The 27,811-nt window shown below is 42.2% G+C and overlaps 1 protein-coding gene across 1 annotated transcript; it reads left to right on the forward strand.

Annotated features, from left to right (window-relative positions):
• On the forward strand, positions 1–27,793 carry MACROH2A2 (macroH2A.2 histone). Its single transcript, XM_076339408.1, has 9 exons — positions 1–51; positions 6,824–7,055; positions 15,239–15,345; positions 16,725–16,922; positions 18,559–18,669; positions 20,116–20,215; positions 21,113–21,202; positions 23,252–23,426; positions 27,064–27,793. The coding sequence occupies exons 2-9, from the start codon at positions 6,884–6,886 to the stop codon at positions 27,227–27,229; spliced, it is 1,119 nt and encodes a 372-aa protein (XP_076195523.1). The 5' UTR covers positions 1–51; positions 6,824–6,883; the 3' UTR covers positions 27,230–27,793.
• Positions 27,794–27,811: the final 18 nt, after the last annotated feature.

Below are 27,811 nucleotides of genomic sequence, written 5' to 3' on the forward strand. Positions count from 1 at the left end.
AGAAAAAAGAGGAAGGGAAGAGAAGAAGGAGGCGGCGGCGGGCGCCGGCAGGTGAGGGGAGCGGCGGCGCGGGGGCTCCGGGGCCGCGGCGAGGCCCGCTCCTCTCCTTCCCTCTCCCCGCTCCCGGCCGCCCGACCCACCTCCTCCTCCCGCCGCTGCTGCCTTTCTCCGCTGCCGCCCGGGAAGGACCGGCCATGGCCGGGGCGGGGGCAGCGGCCGGCCGCCGTGAGGGGAAGGGGGCGTGGGGGGGAGGGGGGAGTGCGGCTGTGGGGAGGAACCGCCGCGGGCGACGGTTGGGGCGCGAGGCGGCGGCGCGCGCGGGGCCGGCTCCGGGGGGAGGGGGGGGAGGGCGCGAGGCCTCCCTGGGGGCTGCGCGCGGGCCCCGCGCGCCTGCGGCTCGCTTGCTGCCTCCCTCCCCCTTCACCCCGCAGCCAGGCGAAGCCGCAGCACTTCCCGTTCCGGGGACGTGCTTGGCGGCGGCCGCCGCCTCTCACTGACAGCGAGCGAAGCCTCCGTGACGGCGGAGCGAGCCCGCTGAGGGGAGGGCGGGGGGGAGCGTTTGCGCGGGAAAGCCAACGGCCACTCCCCCCTCCGCCGCGCCTCAGGGCGCCTGCGCGGCCGGCAACAGAGCGCGCACGCGGCGCCGCCGCACACTCCCAGCCCCTTTCCCGTCGCTCACCGGCTTCCGGCCAATCAGCGCGCTCCCTCTGAGCCCGGGCTCCGCTGCGGCCGCCCCGCGCGCCGGTGGGGTCGGCGCGCTGGCCAATCAGCGGGCGGGGCGGGGCGGGGCGGTGCCCGCCGATCTCGGGCTGCGCTCCCGGCGCTGCGGGCGGCCAATGGGCGCGCGCGCCGCTGCTCTGAGGGGAGTGGGCGGGGCGGATGTGTCCAGGCAACGGCGTGGCGTGCGCGAGGTGTGCGCGGGGCGGGGCTGCCAACGGCCGCGCTCCTCAGCGGGCAACGCTGAGCGGCCGGGGTCGGGCTGCCTGGCCCTGAGGTGGCTCCGGGGGCCTGGTGGTGACCGGGTTGGCTCCCGCGAGCTCGGCAGCTCTCAGCAAGGTCAAAAGAAGACTCAGTCTGAGTCAATAGCGAGGCCCATCCTCTCAGCCTGCGAGCCGTGCTGTGCCACGGGGGTCAGCCTCTGCAGTTTGTGAGGGGAAGCTGCGTCTGCAAGGACCCCTGGGTTTTTCTGGCTTCAGTGTACTCGTGAAGCTGCTTTCAGTAGGAACACACTGTGTCTATCGGTTTGGAGTAGGCCGAGTCCAGGAGACATACCACTTGCCCACTGAATAGCGCTATGTTTGTGCATTGGTTGTGCCTTACCGATTTATTCAGTAACAAGCTTCTGCTTTAGGTCTTCTGAGTTATTTTCACAAAGTGGTGTTTGTATACGAGTGCACAGTCTAAGTTGACCCCTAGATATAATGTCTTTGGATTGCTTGTCAACTCCTAACTTTCAAATAGATCTTAAGCTGGAGATGAGGAAAGTGCAGGTGTGTTGATAGTCCTGCAAGTCCTTGACTGCAGTCTTTGCCTGCTGACTTCAAGTTTTCTCAATATTTGGAAGTCAGGACTCTTAGATGCCAAGCACACGTGAACCATCTGGAAATGGTGTCTGAGGCATCATTGGTGAATAAAATCGGTAGAAATGGTTCCGGTACAAGGCCTTGCAAAGACTTGGGCGTTAGTGGCCAGGCCACCGAGGTCAGCATCCAGCTGTGCCTGAGCGTTTTAGCCTGTGTGAGCTTCTGGTGAAGCTCCCAGTGTAATGTCTGCTTCTGAACATCTAGTTGTCTGAGGGAGGGCACTTGGCACACTGTGCTAAATTTTAGTCTGCCAGATGATGTTGTAGCCACCTGTAAAGTCCAGAAGGATAAGCTGCAATGCCAGCTGTTTTAATCTGACTGGGAATTTACCTAATCATTGCTCAAGTATTTAGTGATAACTAGTTGCTAGCATGCATTTCATATTTGGTGTAGCTATTAGCTTGCTTCTGTCTTGTGTATGATCTGGGATGTGAAGGGGAACAGCCAGTTCCACTTCTCCACCAGTGTTACAACAGTTTTGGTGCTATGTTGTGCAAACTAAGCTTTCTTTTATTTTCTTTTCTTTTACTGTTTTCAGTGTTTTTTCTTAGAGAAAAATTTAGATTTGATGTATCTTAGGCATTTTGTACTGCACTGAACTTTCTGATGTGCATCCATGCTTTCTTGCCAGATCTTGACATGTTAATCTCTGAAATTGCTTGCTGGCCAGCTTTTCAAGTTCAGGCTCACTTGGAAGTCGCAATCTGTTTCTGTGTCTGCAGGTTATTCTTACTTTCTAAAAATGATACGTGTCCTTAGCACCTAAAGATGATTATGAGATTTTGTTGTTCTGAGCGTCCATGTAGGAAGGACTGGAAAGTGGTTTTAAGGTTGCTTTGGTAATCCTTGATCTGTCAGGATGTGGTGTGGGATGCAAATTGCGCAATGGTGAGAGGAATGTCCCAGGGCGGTCTCTTGTTCCAGTGTCCTTGTGGAGCAGTCATCACTCTCTGCTGATAACCATGGTGGAAGAAAATGGGGTGGTAGCGTCTGTGGTGGAGGGATCCTCCAAGTGGCCAGCAGACCCACTTGAGAGAAGCGAGGAGGTAGAGCTCTTTTTCCAGCTGGCAGAAGGAAAGTGCTGCTGGTTGTTTTGGGCTCTGAAGAAGATTTAATTCACAGAGGAAGACCAAGCTTGCAAAAGTCTACCCTATTTTCATCATATTGTAGAGAGCTCTGGGAGATCTGCTAGCTATTAAATCCCCCATAGCAACACAGGGATGTTGGAGTCATGGCAGAGTAGGAGTGTGCCGTGACCAATTAAGGGATTGGAAACATTAATTGCTTTAAATTGCCCAAGCCTCATGATGTCATGGTAGCCAGATATAGATGCAGTTCTTCTGACTCAGTGAGGATGGACTTCACATAAATGGCATGGCTGTATTTTTTAATGGAGACTGTAGTTTATAAGGGCAAACGTAGAGACAATGAATCAGCTGGCAGTGAGGGAACTAATGTGGGTAGACTCAAGTGCTTTTCAACTGCTAAGCCCTTGACGCTTAGCTGTGTCATCTGAAGAGAACAATTAGGACAGCAGCGCTCAACTTGTAGCTCTTCTGTTTGCAGCTTTGGAGCAGTTCAGGAGAGTGCATCACGTAACAGTGTCAGGGCTGAGCTGATGTGCATCCTCCAACCCCTGCCTGTGGGAGGAATGAACCAGCAGGGCATGAACCCCTGGGGCCTCGCTGCAGACCAGGCGTAGCTCTTCTGTGCAAGAGAGCTTCGAGATCCCAAGGACTGACGGTCACCTGAGCCTGTGAACCATTCCCTTAGCGTCCACCCTCCAAGGTGCCTAGCGTAGATAGTTGGCAACCCCAGCATACCACATTTCTTTGTCCAGGTCCACAGGAATTGTCTTCTAGTAGATGTGACTATGCCACAGCTTGCTTTTCCTACCAAAAATCGCCTCCCATAGGAGACAAGACAAGACAAAGACATGCTGTTGTATATGTCACTCCCCAGTATAACCTGGTCCATGTAAGTTGCAAAGAAGAGAGAGCGAGCCACGGTGTTAGCAGAGTTTTGAAACCTCTTTTGTATTTAGGCTTTCACAAAATTCCGCAAACATACCTGATCTGTTACCTGCGGTGTATTTGGAAAAATGTTTTGGGATTCCAAAGGTTGCCTTGGCAGCAGGGGAAAAAATGGCTGAGACTTGCTGTGAGAGAGAAGGGAAGAATAAAGGGGTAGAGAAGAGGTGGAAAGTTCAATGAGGCAACAGAAGAATGAGCCAGAAGTGATTAATTAAACAGAAATTTATATAATGCAACAGCATGCCCCAGAGCGGTGTGCTTAGTTATACAAATATGTTTTGATTTTCCATCACAGAGATCAAGTTCAACCACGGTATTTTCTGTGAATGCAACCTCATGACGTTTGCTTTTTTTTCATTGATTTACATGCAGTTGGGATTTGGTACTACAGGAGCAAATATATGAGAGGTTAGCTTAATATGATTTTGATACATGGTTGTTTGTGGTGTACTCTTTCAGCATGGCTCTCTGTAGGGATTTTAGTGCAGGACTGAACCCTCAGTTGATGAAACTGTCCTGCTGGTATTGCAGGAGTTAAATCGTAGCCTAGTGCATACATTTATTAAGTTCCACCTTAAAATGAGTTATTGTTGCTCATATTACTTATAAGAGAAGGCTGTTCCAGAATTTCGCTCCTCTGATGGCTAGAAACCTAATTCCCAGCCTACATTTATTCATTAATTTGAATGTCAGTTATCACGAACTGAAAAGGACAATTTATAAAGGTTAATCGGTAGCATAATATGAAATTGAAAGTTTATAAAGGGTTTCTCACAAATTGCAAATTTCATTGAGCAAGAGGGCTGGAGGAAGGGACCCTGAGAGATCACCTCATCCAGCCTCCTGTCCCAAGGCAGATCCAACGCTACCTGTGCCATTTCTGACATATATTCTCTAGCTGTTTTGAAGTTGCCCTGGCAGGAAGATTCTGCCACCTCCCCGTCTGACTGAGTCCAGTGCTCCGCTCTCCTCCCTGCTACCCAGCTTTTGTAAGAGTCCTGCTCTTCTCCTGTCACTTTTATAGGGAACACTTACTCCCTCCACCTTTGAAGCAGCCTTTTATGTCTCTAAAGACCATTATCATGTCTCCTGGCTTCTTTTTGCCTTCCCTTTTAGTTTGTGTCAGACGTCTGATTGTTCTTATCACCCTCCTCTGGATTCTTGTTGCTCCACATGCCTGAAGCGCGGTATCTGCGGTTGGACATAGCTCCTCAGCTCAGCGCTGGCTGTCCTCTTGCTTATACACCTTAGTGCAAGGTTTGCCTTTTCACAACAGCTCTTTTTCCCCCCACTGTAACCTGCTGGTCCTAATCAGCAGAGCTGCTTCCTAGCAATTGTTCCGTGTCCTACACAACTGTTTACTCCTGCATCAATGCAGTTAATGGATTGCTCGGGAATTTTTTCCACTTGTATCTGTTTGAAGTGGCCATTGCCTTTAATGCGCACTTGCAAGTGGCAGTTAATGAGCTCTTTTACCACCACTCGTGATTCCAGGCTGGCAGTTCTCAGGGAACTCTGAGTGGGATAATGAGCAGCATCAATTTGAGGTGTCCATGTCTGATAGGTTTACTAGTTTAATCTTTCCCAACTTTTGTTATTGTACCCACATAATATATTGCATGCAGAAAGAAAAAATTATCTGGCTGGTAACAAGGACACGCCAGGGTTTTATAGATCCCTGCAGACCCTGTGGTGATTTTATTTCCTTGCTATCATAATGAAACTGTGTTCAAGTTAGGTTATCGTAGAAACCCACCCTTGAATTTGGCTGTTATGGATAAGCTGGTTTCTGTGAATGTCGGGCTTTGTATGGGACAGGTGACCCTCTTTGTATATGGACTTGATTTGTAATAAGCAGGATAAGAACGAAACACAGATTTCTGTGCCCTCCTCGGATGAACGTTGATTGTTCCCAGGGGCTTGCAGTGGTGTCAACGACTTTTTCTTTTTTTTTTGAAGGCTATTTAAAATGCAGATTATGATAAGATTTAACAGTATCACCTAAAGTAATGGTAACATTTTTCAAATTATCTCCCTCCTTCTGTTTCCTTGTTTCATTGAGGTGAATGAATACTGGGAATTAAGTAGCTTTGCCTTCATTGACAGAAATACCATCTGTGGCAGGTTTATTTCAGAGGAGTGAATCTTGATCTATTGTGTTGTAACCAGGATCATAATTAGGACACTCCCAGGGCAGCTGTCAAAATGGAGTTAAAAACAATTTTTGGACACAGAGTTAAAACTTCCCCATTATATGACTGCGAGTGAGAACTAGGGGTGTAACTATGACCGCATGCACACTTTGGAGTGGCTGACTCCAGGGTTTGTCGTCCATTTACCTGCAATCTCATTGTTGCTAGGAAAACAAGGAGAAAATGAGATTTGTTTTCTTTGCTCCTATGTATAGACTAGGTTGGCTATTAATGCAGGGAAAAACCACATCTTCAGGGAGCTTGATGGACAGAAAAACCTGGTAGCCAGTCCTTTTAAGATGAGAGATTAAAGATCTCCCCTTAGCTCTGTGGAGGAAGGCTTCTGGGGCTCCCAGGAGCTGCTGTGAAGGTGATCCAGGGAAAATTATGAAAGCGGTGAAGCCTGTGAGCTGGCCCCTGGGGCTCAGTTCCTGAGGCCAGAGCAGCGTGAGGGGAGGTGCTTGAAGAATAGCTGCTTGCCTGCTTCTTCTCTTCAGCCATGCATTGAAATTCCCCATATAAAAGACCTGTGAAGCAGCAGTGTGTTTGTAGGTAGGTTTTATCTTCTGTGTGAGCAGTACGACTTCCTCTACTTACAGGTGGCACTAGTATCTGCTTTTCAGCTTGTTTAATGCTGTCCATTATGCCAGTTCTTCTCAGCTGTTTATAACTTGCTAAACTTAACAATCAGCATGGAAATCTTCCATGCTGCAGATGTCTGCCTTGGTGTGATTTGTTTTTGTTTTTGTTTTTTAAAGATTCATTTAATGTACATTTGATTTTTTTCTTTTTATATTCTCCAAACCACTTTTTCTGTGATATTGCTACACTGACAGTGCAGTAGTCAAAAGAAAAGCTATAGCAAATGTTCCAGTTATTCAACTTTTAATGAATAATGCCTCAGCTTTAACAGGTATTGAGAATGGGTTTGGATTTTTTCTTCTGGAAGAACAAGATAATTTATAAAGATGTTTCTCACATGCTGAACACCAATCCCGTTTCTTTTCTCTTGCAGCTTTGGATTGGAGCAAAGGCCTAAGAATCACCAGCAAATTGAAAAGCACAAAGCTGCAAGATGTCGGGCCGAAGTGGGAAGAAGAAAATGTCCAAACTCTCACGCTCAAGCAGGGCGGGCGTTATTTTCCCTGTGGGGAGGATGATGCGCTACTTAAAGAAAGGAACATACAAGTACCGGATAGGTGTTGGAGCACCAGTTTACATGGCAGCCGTCATAGAGTACCTAGCAGGTAAACCAAGAACCTGATCCTGGAAGTGCTGATAACACACGGAAGCCAGGGGTATCCATGGGATGGGATACAAATGTGTTCAGCACTTCTGAAAGTCAGGCTCTGCAAGTGCAGCATTTGTTGAAATTTGCTTAAAATGCTAAGGAGATTAATTTGCTTTTTGAAGAGGCTGTGCATGGAAATTTTCTCCTTTAGAGGCACCATGCTTGGTCACTAGGTGGAAGGATTATTTTTTATTGCTTTGCAGAGTCAGGAGTTGCATCTAGGTAGTTTCTGTCCAAGAGAAAACTGATATGAATTAGGCTTTTGATACACCTGGATGTGAATAACAGGAGGAAAAAAAGCAAACCCACCTTGTACATCTGTTGTGCTTTTTAAGTGAACAAACTCTGTTTCGCTGGCTGCATTTCTCCTTGCAGATCAGTGTCAAAGTGTTATGAAATACGGAGGTTGTTCATTTGTATTTTAAAAATCCTTTTGGCTTGCCTAAGTGTATAAAGAAACTGTGTCAGGGTTTAAATCTTCCCACATACCCTGAGTTTTCTTTTCCCTTCCTTTCTGAAACTGACCTCAGAGGAAGGGGCAGGTGTCACATGGTGATACAATATACTGCAATATACTGTGATGTATTGCAATATTTCAGACTGTCCTACTATCATATCTGCTCGGTTTCTTATTTAATTATGGAAAATAGCACTTTAGCAAATTGTTACAACGCCCAGTGGAGAGAGGATTCTGGTTCAGGTTACTTAGGTGTTACAGATCAAGACTGAGGTGCATTAGAGAATCTGTGAGGAGTCACAAGCCTGGATGGAATTAATTGAGTGGGTTGTGTTTCAGGAGCATAGTTTATTGCCAGAGTGGCATGGAACAAGCTTGCATGGAGCCTGGTTGTCCATGTAACAGCATGTCAGTCTTTATGCAAACATTGCTGTCGTTTTTACACATGAAAGCCTGTTCTCACTACCAGACAATAAAAGCACTGTTTCCTTTCAAAGGTGTAGAGAAAATCTGAAATAGTGATAATTTCACTATTAATAAGTTAAATTTCTGATGATGCCTAATAGCGTGTTACAGAAACTTCCACATTTGTGCTGATTAGTTGCAGGATGAGAATCAATTTTTTTTTTTTCTTTTTTTTTCTGAGGCTAATTCTGGAGTTGGAGTGAAAAAGTATTGCTTATGTGGAAGAAATGTAAACAAAATGTTTAAGCTTGCATTTATGTTCACCCCCAGTTCCTTCAAGAGAGAAGTCCAGAAAAGGAGCTGGTTTTAAAATAAAGCAAAACACCACTGAAAAGCAGAATCAAAATCCAAGATGGTGATCATTTCTTCTGCTCATTTGATTTTTATTTTATTTTTTTACTGTGTGAGAACAAACATGTTTGTATTAAGATCATTTCATCATAGAGAAAGATCAGTTCTCTAAGTGATTTTAGAGACGATCTTTCACTTCATTAAGAACATACATATACTCATATTTGCACAATCCAAATTCATACATTAAAAATGAAATCTTGTAACTGCAGAAATCTCTCTCTCAGTGGAGCTGGTGCAGTTGTGCTGTACCAGGGAAGTCTGCAACTTGCAGAGCTTGTTTTAGTTGTTTGCAACATGGAGTGCTACTCATCAGGGATGCTTCAGAGGCTGCAGGGAGTTAGGGAGAAAGGTGGAGATGGAGGATTCATAGCTCTACCACAGTGATTTTCAACCTTGTTTTTGTTGGTAGGCCTCTGTATGTTTTCTAGTTGGAGGTTCAGGCCTCTTCAGGAATGTCATAAATATGAATTTCTCTATAGCAAGGTGTGTTTGCTTTATCATTGATTGTGAATCGCTTAGAAGTCATCTGCAGACTTCTGGATGTCTGGGTATTGCAAGATGAAAACCATATTACATGGGTTTTGGAAATTGCACTAACTTTTATAACTGAATAATGTGCTGCATAATGATTCTGCTGACCTTCAGTCTGGGGAGGAATACTTTTTTTCTTTTCCCACTCCACAGGGATCCATAGCATTCAAAGGAGTTTCTAGGGTAAGCATTTGGAGATGCTTGTTCTGAGCTGTGGCAATTATTACAAGGTGTAGTAATAAATTGTCAGCAGCACATCTGGTATATGCAGCACTTTGGTAGTGCAGACCAAGTTGTGGTCATCTTTATATAACATACAGCGCAGCACTGTTTACCTATTATGTGAACTAGAACAGTGTATAGCTTGGCTCTGCTTCTGGCTAGTAAGTGCAGTTTAATTTAAATCATTAATATGGAAAGGGCAGATTATGTGTGGGCCTACGCTTAGTTTTAGAAAAAAAGAATGTGTAGTCAACCAGGCAAGAAAATTGCTACATGTGTAGGCTAGGGGCCCACGTAAATTGTAAGGGAATGTTATTTTAAGCTGCTTGGCTCAGCAGAGGGAGAACCCCCTCTCGCCCCAACTCTGTATCTGTTGTAATAGAATGGAGTAGTGTTTCTGAGCAAACACCTATTGCTTGTGGGTAGCAGTATTTCCAAACCAAAGTTTCTGTGCTCTATCCAGAGTTTTGTTTGAAAAGATTACAAAGGTGGCTAGTTCAATTAAAAAACAGTGTTGCAACATCTAACCCTGCTGATCTAGTTATTCCTAATATGTATGTGTGAATATAGTCTTTGGTTTTGGGAAGCCTTTAGAAACAAAATGTGGTTTTCCAAGGCTGTCGTCAAAGAGGGTATTATGTATCAAGCTGGTAACATTTAACATTGCCTGATACTTCCTGTTACAAATTCCAGTTTTCTGTCATGGACTTGCAACTATGAAATGGTGGCTACTCAGGCTGAAAGCCTTCGTACAGGGGAACTGCTTCAAGTTCTAAATCTGGGAGGGTGGGAGTAAGGGAGTCTGGTTCTTTAACTGTTTCACAGAAGCAGGTTGAACCATGGGTTTTTGTTATGTTAAAACATTCACCAGAACTTCTCTAAACTCCTGGGTGCTTCTCTGTGTTTGAGCAGAGACTTGATGCTTTACAAAAGGGAAAGGGTAGTCACTGCCATCTCAGAGAAATCTGCTTTATTTGGCCAAGCTGTAACTTTGAAAAATCACAGGTTGCTCATGCTCAGCAGAGACTTTGATTTTAACAGCTAAAATCTTCAAAGACTTAGTCCTCACTGAGCATGCTCCAGCCTCTCTCAGCTCCCAGTGCTGCCCAGACTGTTTATGCATCATCCCCCCAGAGTGATGGAGCATGCCTCAACCTCTCAGCTCCAACGTGTGACAGGACTGTGTATGGGCCACTCCACGCAGTGGCTGAGAATGCTTCAGCCCGTGGCTACAGGTGCTCAGAAGGACTTTCCCTCTCACTGCTGTCCCCGGCTGCTCCTGGTCACAGCACTGAGAGCAGGGAGTGGGCTTTCTCTGGTCTCAGTGGTACCGGGCAGCACAGGGGAGGAAGCTCTCTGATGTGAAGGCAAAAGCCACACAGAAGTGAGTGGCAAGAGGTCTGGGACTGAAGGCAGGGAGTACATGAAAAGAAGTTGAAGGAGAGGCTAATCCTACTTACTGTCCGTGAGGTGGGAAGGGCAGGCTGGAATTAACTGGATAAGCAGACTGGGAGACTGGGAACAGGTTCCACATTGGTCAGAGAAGGAGACTGGGAACAGATCATAACATTTTGGGGAGATGATGGTTATGGGAGAAGTATATTGATGTTAGAGAAAGAGCCGGGGATGGATCTGGCTAGTGGGGAGAGCTAAACTGATGACCAGTGGGCAAATAAATGGCAAGGGGCATCCAAAAATCCTTCCAGGAAGCTGGAGAGTAAGTTGGAAAAATAGGGCACAGGCCAAGGATTGGATGGAGGGGGTGCTGATAATGAAGAACCTAGAAAGGAAGTTTGAGCCTGAGTATTATTACAACTGAGAAGAGTAGACGGGAGAAATGGAAATGGTCCAGGAAAGGCAACTGAGATAGAAGTCTCAGATGTGGGTTGCCAAGGAAAGGAGAATGGGCTATGGAGCTGAGAAAGCAAGTCATGGCTGGGATAGGGGCAAGGTGGATGAGGCTGGAAGAGTCAAACAGGACCAGAGCTGTCTGATTGCATTCATCCAGGGCCTTGCATGGAGCAGTGATTCTCCTGTGAGCGATCAGCCATGCACGTGGTCTGTTGATGGCCTATGTTTGTGTTGCCCTGAAGCACTGAGCCTCTTGACTAGCATCATCCGGATGGTGCATATACATCTTGAGCATCATTACTCACAGTTGCCATGTGGTTCAGACTGCCTTTTGGCTTTGGTATGTGTTCTGTGTCGTGAGCTACTAGATCCCCATTTTTGCTCTGTGTATGCAAGATTGATTGTGGCTGCACCCCACAGCCATTATCAACGCCAAATCTGCACTTTGCCTTATCAACCCCATTGTTAAAATGCCAGCAATCACCGCAGTGTATCCCAAGAAGAGGTACTTTTACCTTGACTGATTAGCTAATGTGAAGAAGATCTCATCAGTGTTCTAAGGCTTTTTTTTATAATCTCTCTATGCTGTTTTATATCTTAGGCTTGAAAATCATATTGCAAAACTGCAGCTTAATTCCTATCCAGAAGGTTGTGTTTACTGGAACAGTGTTGGGCTCCACTGGCTTCAGAGTTAAAACTCCACGAAAAATTGGCCTCGGTCCCATTGGATTTATGGACTTTGCAACAGACGCATGCCAGACTATGCTCTGAGTGTGCATGGGGCTGACTACAGTCATCATCATCTAAATCAAACATCAACTGCATGTGTCCCATAATGCACCTTCCCAAAATGTAGGCAAGGAATACAGATGCCTCTTGCTTAGGAAGCAGAAGACATGTGACTGGTGTGCTGGTCAGAGGAACTCACAGAAGATGTCAATGGAAAGCCATCTTCTCTAAATTAGGGCAGAACACAACACCAGCAAATGCCTCCTCCTTCAAAGGACATCAGCTGGCATACTCCTCTGTCTGTTTCACTCATCTGCCGTCAAGAGACAAATTGAGCAGATACTTTTCCGCTTGCAAATGGAGGACCAAGGACTCCATCATCTGATACGTCTTTTCAGAGCAAAGGTATTATTGGGTAGATTTGTACATGGTAGTGTAATAGCAACTGTCAAAACTTATCCTAAAGGGGAAGTGGAAAACAAGATAACCTGTCTAAAATCTTTCTGATTCTGCTGTCAGTAGTTCTCATATATCTTTCTTATCAGTCCAGCTGAGCACTTCACAAAAGCAGGCTGAGCTCAGCTGAACAAATAGCTTTGGCCTGGCTATGATGCTTTTAGTTCCCAGATACTCCAAATCTGTTGATCCATCAGCTAAAGAAACCTCTTTTTCCTGTATGTCACAGGATGAGAAGATGTAATCCCATTCAGGTCATAGCTTGGCTGCCACTTGTGTCGGTTGGAAGACAATTATGTTCTTCCCTGGTCCCGAGTGCTTATCAAGCAGGAGAAAAGGCTCTATTAATAAGACTGAGTGTTGTGTAGAGTCAGTGGACAGATCTGAGCATTACTCTGTTGACATATGTTCAATGTCTATCTGAGGCTAAGGTGAACTGTGGAGTGCATAAATGAGCTTTTAGCCATCTGCACTGAAGAGGTCTGAATTTGAAGTTATGCTTCCAGCATGGAGGCATCTTGTGTGGATGTTGAATCTTGAGGGAAGCAAGATTATTTCAGATTTCACTTTAATTCTTAATGTCTGCTGCTGAGAGGACGTAAAGTAAAACCAACTTATGTCTGAGAATATCAAGATGCCTGATTTCAAGAGAGCTTGTTATAGTACAGGACTTCTTTATAGGAGCTATATTCTCAGACTAGTCTCCTTAGAGTTTAGGTAACCTCAGCTGTCAAGACATTTCTGCTTGAAATATAAAGCAGTTTCTTTAGGGATCTGTTCTTATCAGCAGGGGTTGTGATAACTGAAGCCTCCAGATTTGATGTTGCATTTTTGCAAGTGCCATTTTATATTCTTAAGACTGAGTCCTTGCCTCCAACATTAGAAAAATATGCATATAGCCAATCGTTAGAAGGAGGTAAGGCAATTATTTACCAATGCAAATAATTGGCATCCTTTGATAAGTTATACGCATATTCCACAGTCTGCCATACATCTTCTCTGCCTTGGATTCCCTTCTTCCCGGTGTTCTGTGGTAGAGGGCTGGCATTTGAGTGTTCTGCGTTTTTTGCTCTTAACATTAGGCAGAGGACATTTGAGTGCACCATCAGGATGCTGCTGGCCAAAGGACCCAGAACCTGGGGGAGTGGGGTGAGCACACAGGTAGCAGGATGTGCCTGTTGTTGGCACATCTGAAAGAACTTCAGTTACCACACAGGTAAGTATGTGTTGCTTTTTTTTTTTTCCTGATGCAATCTTCCTCTGCTATCAGCACCAATCTTGCAAAACCCACTGGAGAAGTCTGAGTCTCTCTTCTTGCTTTATGCTGGTCTGCACAATGGATGGCAATCTGTTCCTGCTGTCTGCTGCTGCGTTAGCTCCACTGGCAGAGGTCTGAGAGTTGGGTCTGAAACTTCTAGCTTTGCATCCCCCATAGGGGTGAATGTAGGTGGATTATGCAGGATTCTTCTTTAAAGTCCAAGTCAAACACTCCAAAGTTAGGAAATGCCAGAGCCGAGGTTGCTGCCGTAACTTTTAATGTAGGCCTAGTGTGTATTTGTGGTGTGATACTATTTCTGATCATCCGATTGCACTCTGCGTTTTCCTCATGGCAGTGGCCTAGTTATCGCAACCGTGGTTCTAATATTTCCTAAAATTTAAGTGCTTGTCTTTGCAACTTTGATAATGTTTCTTGAAAGTTTTGCATGAATAATTGTGAAAATTTTCAAAAGACACTATTTCTTAGACAATTCACTGCGAATATGCACGTAATTCTAAACAATGGCTTTTACATCTCCAACATTCAGTTAAGTATGTATGCTGCATAGTAGTGAAAACTGGATGACAAGTATGCACTTTTGTTATTCTCACTAAGTCAAATTGAAAGCTTGTATTTTTCCCATGAACTGCGAGCTAAACCTCTTGTTGAAATCCTTTGGATTTTAGCCAGAGAGCATTATGTAGATTTCTGCTAGATTTTTCATGAAAGTTTTTCTTTTTATAAGTTACAGTTCTTTATTTAGTTGATAAAAAGGAGTCAGATATCATTAATAGGACACTGATGGGCTGTAACTTTCTTACCCCTGTTAGTGACAGATGTAAATACAAAAACAAAAACCAGAAGGCAGGGACAGTGGATACTTTTTAAATGAAACAAGGCGTGATTATGATTTTTATGATTATTTGAGCAAAACATTCCCTTCTCCTTCCTTCTCAGTGTTTCAGTAGAGTTCTTACATGAGAAATAACTCCTGAGTAGGGGCCAAACTGTGTAAGTTAATGAGTTATACTGACTGCTACAGTTTAAATAAACTCAGAAAGACGTGTCTCTGTTTCCTCTATAATAATTAGAAAAAGCTCAGTGACCTCAGTCACAGTATAAATGTTATTGCAAATTTAGAGAAACTACTTTGAAGTGACCTCCTGTTCCCGGAGACGTAGAAGGAACTTTCTACCAATAGTTCATGCATTGAAGCTCTTATGTTGTTTCTGCTTGCCTCTAAAGTCAAACCTTTCACATCTTGTTCTGAAATGAACCTTCTCACAGATTTTCAATGCCCTTTAATGCAGAATTGCAGCATTGCCTGGCTAGTTTGTTGGCTTTCAAAGTATTTCTTTAAATGCACCTCAGTCTTTGTCTTACCTGGTCCTGAGAATCCTTGCTGTTTTGTCAGAACTGTCTGTATTAGGTTTGGGGTTTCATTGCATGCTTTACTGTTTTATTGTTACAGGCTTACTGCTAAATTTTGGACTGCTGATGTACATTTTTATAGGGTGTTTCTTGTTTTTTTGAAAGAGAATTCTGACTTGGGACTTGTAAAAGAAGTTATGTGAACCAAGCTTAGCATATTTTCTGCTAGCTGTCCTTTAGGGAATTAGGAAGGACAAATTATTTTACGTAAATTTACAAATACATTGAGTGTGGTTTGGTTTCTGTCTTTCTGTAGCAAAGACCATTTAAATTGAGAAACACCCACGAAAAGGTAAATGGATATTAAGAAGGAATGTAAAATGTGTATATAGGGTGTACATAAGTTGCATTTTTGTTACTCATTTTTATCTCAATGTGTTTACAGCTGAAATTCTAGAATTAGCGGGAAATGCAGCACGAGACAACAAGAAAGGAAGAATTGCCCCCAGACACATCCTTCTGGCAGTTGCAAATGATGAGGAACTGAATCAGGTACCCATTTACATTTCAGTGCGAGTGTTACATGCTGTGGCATGAATGAAGCTGCTACCATGGAAGGTTAGAAACAGTTTAGTCTAACACATGAATGAGAACACAATTATTAGAGCAGAAGACGACAAGATTGTGCCCACTTGAATAAAAGCAAACAAAAAAGAAGGTTCTGAGATATCCCATCTTAAATCCTCTGGATATAAATTTTGCTTCTTTTGTAGCCTGTGAGTCCTCTTGAAGTGGGTAAACCTGATGCTTAATTTTTTCCTCAGGGACATCCAATATTTAAAGAAAATGTGCCATATGGAAGACCTTTTCCCAAAAGCTGTAGAAATGTGTGTTTTCTATTATACTGTTTGTGAGGCCCATCTTGGGTAAGGATCTGGCTCACTCTCTGCTATTGCTGCCTCCAGGACTGCCTCGCCCTCTGTCTGCCCAGGTCCCATTAGTACCCAGACTGTGGTTTGCGGTGCTCTGACTCTGAGGATCACTTCTGGGATCACTTCTGCAAAACTTGTTGAGTGAGAAGAGAGATCATGGCATGGGCTGCGAATTGTAGCATTCAGTGGTGCTGGAAAGGTTCAGTCAGCATCAGAGGATCTTTTCTTGGTTGGCCCCACGTGAAGATGGATGATATCATTCACACTTTGAAAGATTCCTGCACTTAATTTGACTGCTTTAAATAATGAAAATGTGGTGCCCATGAAGTCATCTGGCTTTGTTTCCAGTCAAGGGGGAAAAAAAGTCAAAACAGAGGCCAGGAGAGGGAAAAGCATGCAGAGAAATTCCCTGCTCTGTGGCGCTGGTCACTGGCCTGTGAACTGGGGACTAGATCTACTGTTGTCCGTTAGGAATTAGCCAGATTTTGTCCTCCACCTAATATCACAGCCCATTCCTATTGTTCGCCTCTGCAAAGCAGGTTCTTGGGGCTCACGCTTGCTTTCACTGAATCTGTTTCCCTGCCAAAGGGATCTACAACCAGTCCTTCTTTGAGCAGGGCTGTGGTGCAATCATTTTTGTAAGTAGCCTGCAGGCACTTACCATCTTCTCTTACCCTCACTCATTGCTTGTGAGTCACCAAGGACAGGTATGCAGAAAGACCAGCACTGGAAGAGAGAAGATTGGCTGACCTGTACAGTAATGGAGTTCTCCAGGATGTGTTGGCTGACCTTGCTGTGACCTGCCAGGTTTCTTGTTATTGTGGATTTTCTCCCTCATAGTTTTTGTTTGGGGTTTTTTTTTCATGATAAAGGGACGAGGTGCAATGCTTTGGGAAGTGTGGACTCTACTTGCATATGTGTAATGTAGTCAGCAAAAATAGCTTGAGTGCAGACTAAGAGAATCTGTAATGTGCTCCTTTACACTGCTTCTCCTTGCAGTTGCTAAAAGGTGTGACTATTGCAAGTGGAGGTGTCCTGCCCAGAATTCAGCCAGAACTTCTAGCCAAGAAACGGGGTGCCAAAGGCAAATCTGAGACCATCCTTTCACCTACTCCTGAGAAGAAGGGAAGGAAATCCATGGTGAACAAAAAGAGTGGGAAGAAGGCAAAGTCTACCAAGGCCCGGACACCCAAAAAGGTAAGCATGAGGCAGACGCAGGATTCCAGAGGTGTGGGAGAGGGGATGGATCAAACCCAACTAAGATTATTAGGAGGAATAAATTAGCGCTTCTGCATTGTTTGTTTGTAACAACTGGAAATGGGAGGTAGGAGTTGATAATAGACACACCAGGATTTTTTTTTCTCTAACTTTAGAAATAAAGGCAAACACAGTATTTTGTAATGAATTTTCATAACAAAAACCTTTAAAGCTTTGAGGGAAACTTTTCAGATTTCCATGTCACCCTTTGCAATACTTTCTTGATAACTGTGTAGAATCTCTTCATCTCCACACTAACTGTGCGGCAGTGAACTCTATCTTTTAAAATAAAGGAAGCTGTATTTTAAAACATTTTCTACTTGAGAGATGTCACACCTTCAGCCTTGTACAGTTGCCGAATTGCTGTTGAAGATTTTTCACTGTCCAGAGAACTTGTCCTGACATGGTACATAAATGTCATTTTGACAAGCTCTTTGTTTCATGTGTTCTTAGGTGTGCTGTTGTTAATGGTTTTTAAAAGAGTTGCAAGAAGAATAAAGGAACCGGAACTTGACCACTGCACCTTCCCTTACGGTTGCCCATCCACTGTCACCATCCAAAATGGTTTAATTTGGTAAAGCAGTAACCCAGATCAGTGCTCTTGGTTTGTCATTCCAGAGCATGCATCTTAAAACACTGCTAAATTTTTGATTGGGTAGGAGTAAACAATATTAAGCTCTGGCCTAAGCTTTTTAAACTTGTGTTAAGCACATCTCTCTTGAAGCCTCTAAGCTTTAATACATTTCCATAGCTGAGAATATGCAGAAAAATTTTCTTTTAAAAAGAAAACAGTGTTGCTTAATGGGATGCTTAATAGGATGCCTCTGTGTATTGATCTCAGCTACCTTACTTTCAATTGTGCACATGCAGAGTTTGAGACTTGTTAGGAAGAGTTAGGTTCTTGACATACCTTAAAGCAAATATTGAGAGATGTGAGGAAATGCTCCTGCAGCCCTGGTAGGAACAGGTTTGCTGCTCCTGGAGCTAAGCTGCATGAAGGAGTGTGTCCCACAAAGGGGATTTTGCATTCAAACTTCAGCTATTAGTTATTTCATTTTGTCTTTCTGACTGCTTGTATGGAGGTGTGATGGCTCGCTCCTGTCAATATGGATTCAGATTTATGATTTATTAGCTGAGACTTACGATTTTTTTTCAGATCATAAAGTTGTTTTTTCCTTCAGATTGGAGCATTTGACTGGGTTACTAAGTTACTAAGTTTGATTTAGTATGAGCTCTACTCTGTTAGCAGCAAAAATAAACTAGCACATGCCCACCGATAAATACAACCTTAATTGTTAGTAAAACTACAGATGGATGTGGGTGCCCCAATTCTTAATGTGACTACGAACGTATGTAATGCCTCAGATGAACCACTGATGTTTTAGCATTATATAAACAGTGAAGACCGCTGTTGTTACATAATCTTTGGGGATTAAAAGGCTATGAGTAATATATTTATTGATCTGAGAAGATGAGATTTGTAGTAACTGATTAAATCTATCCATTACTGAATAATGGTAAATGTTGATTTTTTTTTTTCCTTTGAGAGTTCTTGCTTTTTTCTCCTCCCAAATAGAACAAACAAAAGGACAATGAAAAAGAAGGAGCTTCAAATTCAACATCTGAAGATGGACCTGGGGATGGTTTCACTATCTTGTCCTCCAAGAGCCTTGTGCCAGGACAAAAGGTAATACAAAGCTATAACAGATTGGGATCACAGCAGTGGAGCCTAGCATAAACGGGAGGATGCTTTTGATCTAACACCAGTACAAAATCTTCTCTACGTTCTTCCTTAGTGGTCCCAAATTGAAGGCCAAAACTCACTCAAGTCATGGGCCTGGTAAAGGGTCTCAAAAAATACGTCTGCAGATAAAAGATTTCCAACAATAATGCTGGTCAGCCTCTCTTCTCTATAGAGAGCCATACTGATTAATTTCTTGGCCTAAGCTGTTTTAGAGTTTTGTTCTGTTTGGACTTGGATGCGTTGTGCCTGGTATACTGCCAAACCAGGTTTAACCTTCTAGGCTATTTACTATTTATAAAAGAGTATTTCTGGGCCAGGTCCTAGGATTGCCCAGAGCTTCCACATGTTGGTTTGTGCCAGAAGCCTGGATGCTCCATCTGAAAGTGGGCTGTGGGGCGCCACTCTCTCACTGTTCAAATTGAGGAGCTCACCAGAGCTGCAGGGCATGCCTACTTCTCCATCTCAGCACAGACTGTGACACCTTGCCTGGCCAGAATTACAAAACTGTCCCACCAAAATACCCACGTCCTTGGTGTCCAGCCAACTGTCTGTCCCTTTTTTTTTTTCCCCCCCTGTACTCACCAAGACGGAAAGATTTTGCCTTCCTTAATTTTTGGACCCTCTGAATGAAACTGGAGGGTTTTTTACAGATTTAACTATGGAGATATAGTCACTATATTATTATTATTATTATTATTATTATTATTATTATTATTATTATTATTATTTCCAATAGTAAGGTCATCTGGAAGAAGTGTTCTTCCTGAAACTGCTTCCGTAAGCCCCCTGTACTGATGGTATACTGTCCTCTGTTGTTGCTCAAAGTGATGAGGCTGTGAAATCTGGGGAGCAGCCTTTTTTGAGCACCTTAAGACATCAAGTTTTGGTCAGTTCCTGTATCCAGATGTGTGGGTGGGTAAAGCATTCCTTATTTTATTTATGCCAGGAAGTCAAAGGGAAATTAATTACTTGGGTGGTGAAGCCTTTATAGATCAGGATAGTGTCAGCCCTTCTTCTCAGTCCCTACAGTAGTTTACTGGGGGCAAGTGTTTTCTACAGGAGAAAAGCTGTTTCATTTTAGTATTTTTCTCTTTAAACAAAAGCATTTCCAAAGTCAGCCTTTTCTCTTCAAAGTGTGATGCTAGAACATGAATTTTCTAGCAGTAACTTCTTCTGGAGCAAGCTCCCAAGCTGTAGGCTTATCACAAAACAATCTGAGTGGTGTACTAATTAATTAAAGGCTAAAAATCAGAATCACACATATTGAACACAGTAAAACTACTGATCTCTGAAAGACTGAATCCAGCCTACTTTCATTTTTTGTTTTTTGGTATGAAAATGATTCAGATTACTATTTTTTTTTTCTACTCTCTTATTATTATTTTACAGCTTTCTCTGACACAGAGTGACATCAGCCATATTGGCTCCATGAAGGTAGAAGGCATTGTTCACCCTACAACTGCTGAAATAGACCTCAAGGAGGAAATAGGTGAGGCTCTGCTACACGCACTAAAAACAGATCTAGAGTTGGAACAGTAGCTGGTCTACTAGCTGCCTGCTGAGATCCCGTCCTGTTTCATCTGAATCTTCCCCAGGCCATAAAATATCACTTAAAACACTTCTGAAAATCAGGCTGGATTTGCCTAGGTATAACAGGCTAATCACTAATTTATCTTTTTTTAAATGATGGCTTATGACAATCAAAACACAGATAATTTGTTGAAGCACATGAGCAGCAAAGGTGTAAATAAACATTATTGCGGTCTTTATTGGATTATTTTTACATTTGCCTCTGAAAATTCTGTGAAGAAAATTATATATTAATAACTCTTCTAATTACGCTTTTCATTGTAGGATTTTACATACTTTAGAAATACTCATGTACAAAGCCTTATACTGCTCATGTGAAATAAGGAAATATTATTACTGCTGGTGTACAAATACAGAAATTGAAGCAAGAGGGAGGTAAAAAAGAGATATGCAGTAGGTTGCATAGAGAGACACAGAATCCAGTAGCAGGCTTTTGGATTAGCTGTGTTTATTTCAGAAAGTAGTAGGTTTTGTATGTTGAGTTAATTTTGGAGGCTGAAAATCTGAGTCCTGAAAATCCCACTCTTCACTATTTTAGCCATAAGACAGAGTAAGATAGCATTGTTACAGGTAATTATACTAAAGTAATTTCCAGTACTAACATGCAGGGATTTTCAAAACCAATAAAAAGTAAACTTTATCTGTGGCTAGATCGAGTGGTAAACATAAAGTTCAGCTGCTGCTGATAGAGGGAAACAGGATAATATGTGTACAATATTCTTCTTTTAAATAACGTAGAGTTTTTTTCCTATGCTGATACTTTGAAGCCAAGGCCTTTTGCTCTGTGTCCTTGCAGGCAAGGCATTGGAAAAGGCTGGAGGGAAAGAGTTTTTAGAAACAGTGAAAGAGCTTCGCAAATCTCAAGGACCTTTGGAAGTTGCTGAAGGTAAAAAGGATACTATACTCTTTTGGAGTGTAGTATCTCTACACTCTTTTGGAGCTCATTCCATATGTTCTTTTCTCTGGACATTTTGATCTGTTCTTGATTATATATGTGCCTTTGCTTATGTGATGTAGATGTTTCTGTTTCTTGTTCGAAGCTGTTGCTGATACAGACAGCCTACTTAGGGGAAAAAAAAAAGGAGGAAGAATAGGATACCTGTGTGCTGTGCGCATCCAGCGTTTGAGCTTCTAGGTGCCACCATTAAGTTACAGCAGGCTGATTAATATACCTTAGGCAATTTCTGTCTGTGAGAGCTCAAAAATTAAGGAAAACTTGTGCTGTCACCTTTGTGCCATCTTTTCTGTCCTATTTTTGTAACGCATTCCTTAGTGAGGATCAGAAACAGCTCTCAGTCTAACATAAGAGGTATAAGAACAGTGATAGTTTATAAATTATCCTGCTTTATGCATATTTGATGAACAGTACAATCCAAACAATTACCTTACTTTGAACACAAATAAAGATGCGATACGATCTTTAGAACTGACATGCTTTTTGGAAGAGCAATTGCTGCTCTTCTCCCAGGTACTACAGCTACATTATAGAAATACAGATTACAGAAGAGCTCCCTTCAAATGTTTAACACATCTGTAGCAGTGAATAGTTTGGGGTTTGAGATTATGTCTTCCTTCGTCAACAAATTAAACCAATTCATAGGGATTGAAGGTGGCTGGAGGGCAGATGGAGAGAAGTTAAAATATATCTTCCAGTGCCTTATTTGGCTTAGTATCTCAATACCCAAGAATCTAAATGCTTTAAGTAGTCTAGTTTTTAAAATTTCCTAAATGAATAGCCTAGTTTTATAACCTCAAATGACAGGGAAAATTTTGTATGAGATACTTTGCTTCACTTTTGCATTGAATCAAAAATATATACCATAACATCAAAGTAAACTACTTTTCTCTGTCAACATCACTACCTAACTAGAAAATAGACTCCTTTTATGCAGTTAAGCCAGTCCCAGGAAAGAAGATAATCTTAATTTAATAGATAGGAAAATGTACGCTCTTAAGCATTGTGTTGTGTTGTTATGTTTGAAATAGCCCCTTCTACTGGTTTTGAGGCAAGGGGTAATAAATGGTTGTTAATCACTGGAGGTCTACTGCAAACACAAGCCTAATGGGCTTGAATTCAAGTGCTGCTCACAGGATACCTGTGTTGTTTTCAGTCAATTTGCTCCCTATGGTTAAAGGCTTGACATTTATCTTCTGGTTGAAATTTAAGTGGCACAGTGAAGCATTAGACAGAATTCCTCTGTGATGGTGGACAAGTGAATAAATCCAAGTTTTTCATCCTTGGGCATTAATTGCACAGCTAATTTCAGGGTGTTTAACCTGAGATTCCCGAGACCCAGATTTTCAGAAGTGCTAATGGTCACAACTGCAACAAAAGCAAACTGATGCCATGCTGTGGACTCTGCAGGTCCTGGAGAAATATTATGCTTTCTGAAAAATTAATCTGAGATTCCTAATTGGACACAACTGGTGGAGACTTTCAACAAACATCTTTGATATTCATGTCGTTGTCTGAAATAACCCAGCTGTGAAGTGGGTCTAAATATTACTCCCTAACACTCTGGAGCTGTAATGATGATGCAGGATATTTGTGTAAGGCATTCAGATAAGGCTGTGACAGCACTGCAGAAATGTCTATTGGGTGATTAATGATACTGTGTTCAGTGCAGGGTTTTGATACTTTGCATAAAACAAATTGAGGGGCCATGCTGAATGAGAAAGCTAAAAAATACTATTGAATAACTATGTGTTGACCAACTGAGCCCCGAGTTCTTTGGTCTCCAAAGAAATAATAATTGATCGCAAAAGTAGTGACGAGACAGTCAGATTATGATTGCAAGTGAGCCATTGTAGCATATTTTAATCCCTAATGTATTTCTTTGAAGAGGTAATGTAATTAAGAAAGTACATTGGATTGAGAGGTCATTGCAGGGTGGTTTCTATTCAAAACTAAATGTTATATTTTCGTTTGTGTTAGCTGCACTTACTCAGTCTAGCGGCCTAGCAGCAAAGTTTGTCATCCACTGTCACATCCCACAGTGGGGCTCAGACAAGTGTGAAGAGCAGCTTGAAGAGACTGTAAAGAACTGCTTAACAGCTGCAGAAGACAAGAAGTTGAAGTCCGTGGCTTTCCCCCCGTTTCCCAGTGGCAGGTATGACTCTTTCTGCATAGGAGGATTCTGTATCGGGTAGCAATGGTGTAATTAGCTGTCAGAGAGCTGCTGCTGTGATAGAGAGGTATCCTCTGGTTTGTGGCACAAAAGGGGCTGACCCTGCCTCCAGAGACAGCTGTGGCAGGTGCCATCTGACACCGTGCTTCTCCAGATGAAAGGAGCTTGAAGTGCAGTGTTTGCATGGAACGACCAGAAAGCCTTTATACAGAGAAATTAGCTAACCCACAGGAGAGCTGAATGGACTTGCTGTGTTTTCTATTGCTAGGCAGTAATTTTCATTCTCCTACTATCGGCCTGCACCACCTCAGTTTTTATGTCCCTTCATTTTGCTGTGGTGAATCTTATTAAAACTACATTTGTACTAGTAAGATTATACCAGCATAATACTGAAGGCAAATAACAGTGATGCAACCTGAGCTAGGTAAATGTAGGGTGTTCACTTAAGTCATCCTGAGAATAGGTATTAAACAGACTAGTGACGCAAAATGTTTTCTTTCAAAAGAAAATCAATGTTTCTCAAATGTAGTTCTGCTTTAAAAAGGGAACTATGACATCAACTGTGAAACTACACATTTCTTTCTCAATAACTAGCAAATAAAATGTGCTTGACTAAGAAATCCAAAGTATTAACCTTTTTCTTTTTTTTTCTTTTTTTTTTTTTCAAACCAACAGTTCGTTAATCTTGCTTGGTCTGATCACGAGAAACCTTACACAAGCCCTGCTAACTGCAGAAGTTGTTCTTTCGTGTTGGAGTTCGCACACTTATGTTTAATTTGAAATGTAACTACTGATTTTGTTAGTAATGCCCAAAGAGTAGAGTACATAGTACAGTCCAGTTGTGTTGGCCCGGTAGTGAATAAAATGAAAGTAAAACTGCGTTTTGATCAGTAAAATCACCACACATCACTGAATACACAGGAGGTGAAAATGCCATTTTTACGCAGACACTTTTCAAGACAAAATAAGATTTTTATGGATCAGGACAAAAGAATAAATAGAGGGGCAGTGCAATTTTTAATGATTTTTCTTCCTTTATACACAGATCTTTTTGTTTATAGTGTTCAGTCAAAGCAAAATGTGATAAATTGTTTTACCACTCTTTAATAATAAAGTTCAGCTTTCAAAAATGAACTGTAGCATTTAATGCCGATAGAAATAGTCTCTATAGACTCTCATGTCTCCTATGAGCGTTATCTAACAATAATCCAGTCTTGGAACATTAGTCTTAGTGCAGATCCTTCTGCTGCTTAGTTCCATTTCACTCTCTGTTGCTCTTAAAATTACTCCTGCTAACAGAAAATAGAGTAAGTCTTACCAGGTGCTGCTGGTTTACACTTTATTTATCAAAGGACCTCAAAGTTGTCTGAAAAAAGGCAGAGTTTTTCAAATAAGACTTAATGGTTTTGCTGTCATTTTATTCCACCTACATGTCTGCACAAGAAATGCTGGTTTTGTTGGGTAGATCAGGAATTATGCTGTATCAGTTCTGTGAATTTTCATCTTTCCTCTGTCCCATCTTAGGGACTGTTTACAGTAACATATAATGTAGCAATAGGTGGGATATCTCAATTGTGCCAGGGCTTTTCACCTCTATGATTTTGACATTAAAAAGTAGAGAAATGCAGTTTAGATGAAATTACTTGTGCTGTGAAGCAGATATATATTAACTGAAAACCATTTTCAAAAAGTCCTTATCAATAGCTTGCTGCCAGAAAGGCATATTAGCTGGGTTGCTGCAGATGCTGTCCAGGGACTAAAAGTAGGAAAATGTGTTTGCTAGTAATCATTTGGGTTAGGTGAATATGGATACAGCAGTTGTTGATGACTAGTTTCCAAGCTCTTTTTTGGATGGTTTTTAATATAAATATGATAAGTAGTCTGAAATCACTAACATGAAATTGAGTAAGAAGTGAGTAGTACTAAACTTAGAAAGGGAAAAAAAATGCACATCACAGTGCTATCAGAGAGGGGGAAAAAGAAAAAAACACTGCAAAGGCAGCTCTGGATGCTATTAAAAGAAATATTTTTTCAAGTGTAAGTATTGTTAGGCACTGGGATTGCTTATCTGTGTATTCTGATGTAGCCCAATCACTGGAGATCTTTAAGTATAGGTTAGACAAACTTTTTTCAGAAGCAGAAAAGTTATATGTAATCCTGTTTCAGAGGAAGGACGTGGGCTAGGTTGTGCTGGTCAATTTTTTTTGGCATGGATCTAACTTCCTCTGGAGCATTATCGTGCAGTAGAATCTAAATAGGAGGCATTAAACTCAAGAGCAGCCAGCAGAGTTATGCCCAAAGACCCGTCTGAAATCTCAGCTCGGTCTTAACTCACCTTCAAACAATTCGGTATGTCCCAGTAAAGTCTCATCCAAACTCTCCAAGGTATGTGGCTTCCTACGTGCTCATGTAGCAAGCACTGCATCGACACTCTTCACTGTTGTGCAAAATCAGCAGAACTATTACAAGCATTGTCAGGCAGTGGAGAAACTCCAGCAGGGAATGCAGGAGAGTGTCCTTCCCTCCAGATGTCAGTGGCAGAGACACACATGTATCGCTTCAGGAAGGGATGCTTTCTAGGACAAGGAATCTGTTTAGTGTTAGACAAGTAGAACAATGTGGAGAACTTCCTAAGCATGAGCATGCTGCAAGGCAGAGTATTTCATTAGATAGGCATCAAGGTCAAACTGTAGAACAGTTCTTGAAATTTTGTCCAGTATTATAGCAGTCATATTTTTATATAAACAGAGATGCAAAGCACCTGACCTTCATAGTACCTGTGCTCTTTGCAATGTGCTCTCAGCCAGTTCCCTTGTAGCACAGAGATGAGGGCGAAGGAACTGTGTTACAGCTGAATGGCTTTGTGACTTGAAAAAGGTGTATGAGAATGATTAAGATGGAAAAAATGCTGCTGCCAAGAAGCTTGAATCTCAAGGATGTGGGCCAGGTGCCCCAAGAGATGTCAACACAGTTGAAAAGTCCACTTACTGTAAAGACTGGTAGCTTTTAGCTTTTCAGATTTTAGGTTAGAGAATATTACTATCAAAACTATCAAAATTACTATCATAATGAAAATTACTATCAAAATTACATCAAAATGAATGCGCCTTGGCCTTAATTTGGCTTGGGGTTAGGTGATTTCAAATAAATAATTTCAATTATTTTCACTGAAGTCTCAAGCAAAGTATTTTTAATGACAGAGTGAGGAAGTCAGCTAAGTAGTTGATGGTTTTTTGTTGGTTTTTTTTAGTTTCTTTTTTTCAGTTTTCAACTAAAAAAATAATCATCCCTTCAACTTTTTAGCCTGCCCAGCATGGCATGGAAAAGTCTAATTCTAAGGGAGAGTGTTAAAAAACTTTGTGTGGTTATAAAAAGTAGAAGCAAATGAAAACAGTAACTATGCCAGCAAGGAAACTAATACAGCAGCAGATGAATATTGCTATCAAAACCTTGGGGTTTGCTTCTGGGATTTACACATTGCAAAACTGCAACTGGCACTATCTTAACAGCAGCCTGTATTTGGTACAGCTGTGGCTTGTTCCTTTCAGCATCACGTGTACATAATAGCTGCACAGATAGCTGACACTCACTTATTTTGTTTTCTTCCCCTACCACATAGAAACTGCTTCCCAAAACAGACGGCAGCCCAGGTGACTCTAAGAGCTATTTCCACCCATTTTGACGGCACCAGCTCTTCCTCCTTGAAGAACATTTACTTTCTGCTCTTCGACAGTGAAAGCATTGGCATCTATGTGCAAGAAATGGCCAAGCTAGACACTAAGTAGCAACAGCAGCCAAATGAAACTTTATTTTTCAACAAACTTGAGTAGCATTAAAAGCATTAGAGGTGGGTTTTATTTTTTCAATGTGATGAGGAGGGGGAGTGGTAGTAGTGTGATGTGTTGTGACTTGATGAAGAGCTGTGACTAGAGATGAGAGGGGTTTAGTCCGATTTCTTCATGCTATCAGCATCCTCTAGCCATTTATATCACCTTAAGCAATTGAGTTACCATCTCTTTTCAGGAGTTTGTTTAGTGTCCCTTGTTACTTTAGTTTAGAAGTTTTTAAAGAGTAACCTCATTTTAGATTTGTAGTGATGAATTTTTCTCACACACACACACATACACACACACACTTTAAAGAAAGCTCTTAAAAATGTTCTGCTCCCTTTTCCCCTCCCTTGAGGGTAGACGGTAAACTTCTGCCTCCAGCCCACAGAGAGGGGGAAAAGGATTTTAGAAGTGATGCATGAGGAGCTTCTGTTTTGCTTTTAACTCATAATAATCTCTGTAATTAATGAGAATATTTCATGGTGATTTTGTTTGTTTTATAAGAAAAAAAGAAAAAGATGTGTCAAGTGTGGTTAT

Source organism: Aptenodytes patagonicus, chromosome 5 (genome assembly GCF_965638725.1).
Source record: "Aptenodytes patagonicus chromosome 5, bAptPat1.pri.cur, whole genome shotgun sequence".
Lineage (NCBI taxonomy): Eukaryota > Metazoa > Chordata > Aves > Sphenisciformes > Spheniscidae > Aptenodytes > Aptenodytes patagonicus.

What these genes read in the sequence shown, in the direction of transcription:
- MACROH2A2 (XM_076339408.1), top strand. Translation starts at nt 6,884, where the DNA reads ATGTCGGGCCGAAGTGGGAAGAAGAAAATGTCCAAACTCTCACGCTCA. An exon ending in ATGATGAGGAACTGAATCAG is followed by an intron (nt 15,346 to 16,724) that starts GTACCCATTTAC and finishes TTCTCCTTGCAG; the next exon opens with TTGCTAAAAGGTGTGACTAT. An exon ending in AGGCCCGGACACCCAAAAAG is followed by an intron (nt 16,923 to 18,558) that starts GTAAGCATGAGG and finishes CCTCCCAAATAG; the next exon opens with AACAAACAAAAGGACAATGA.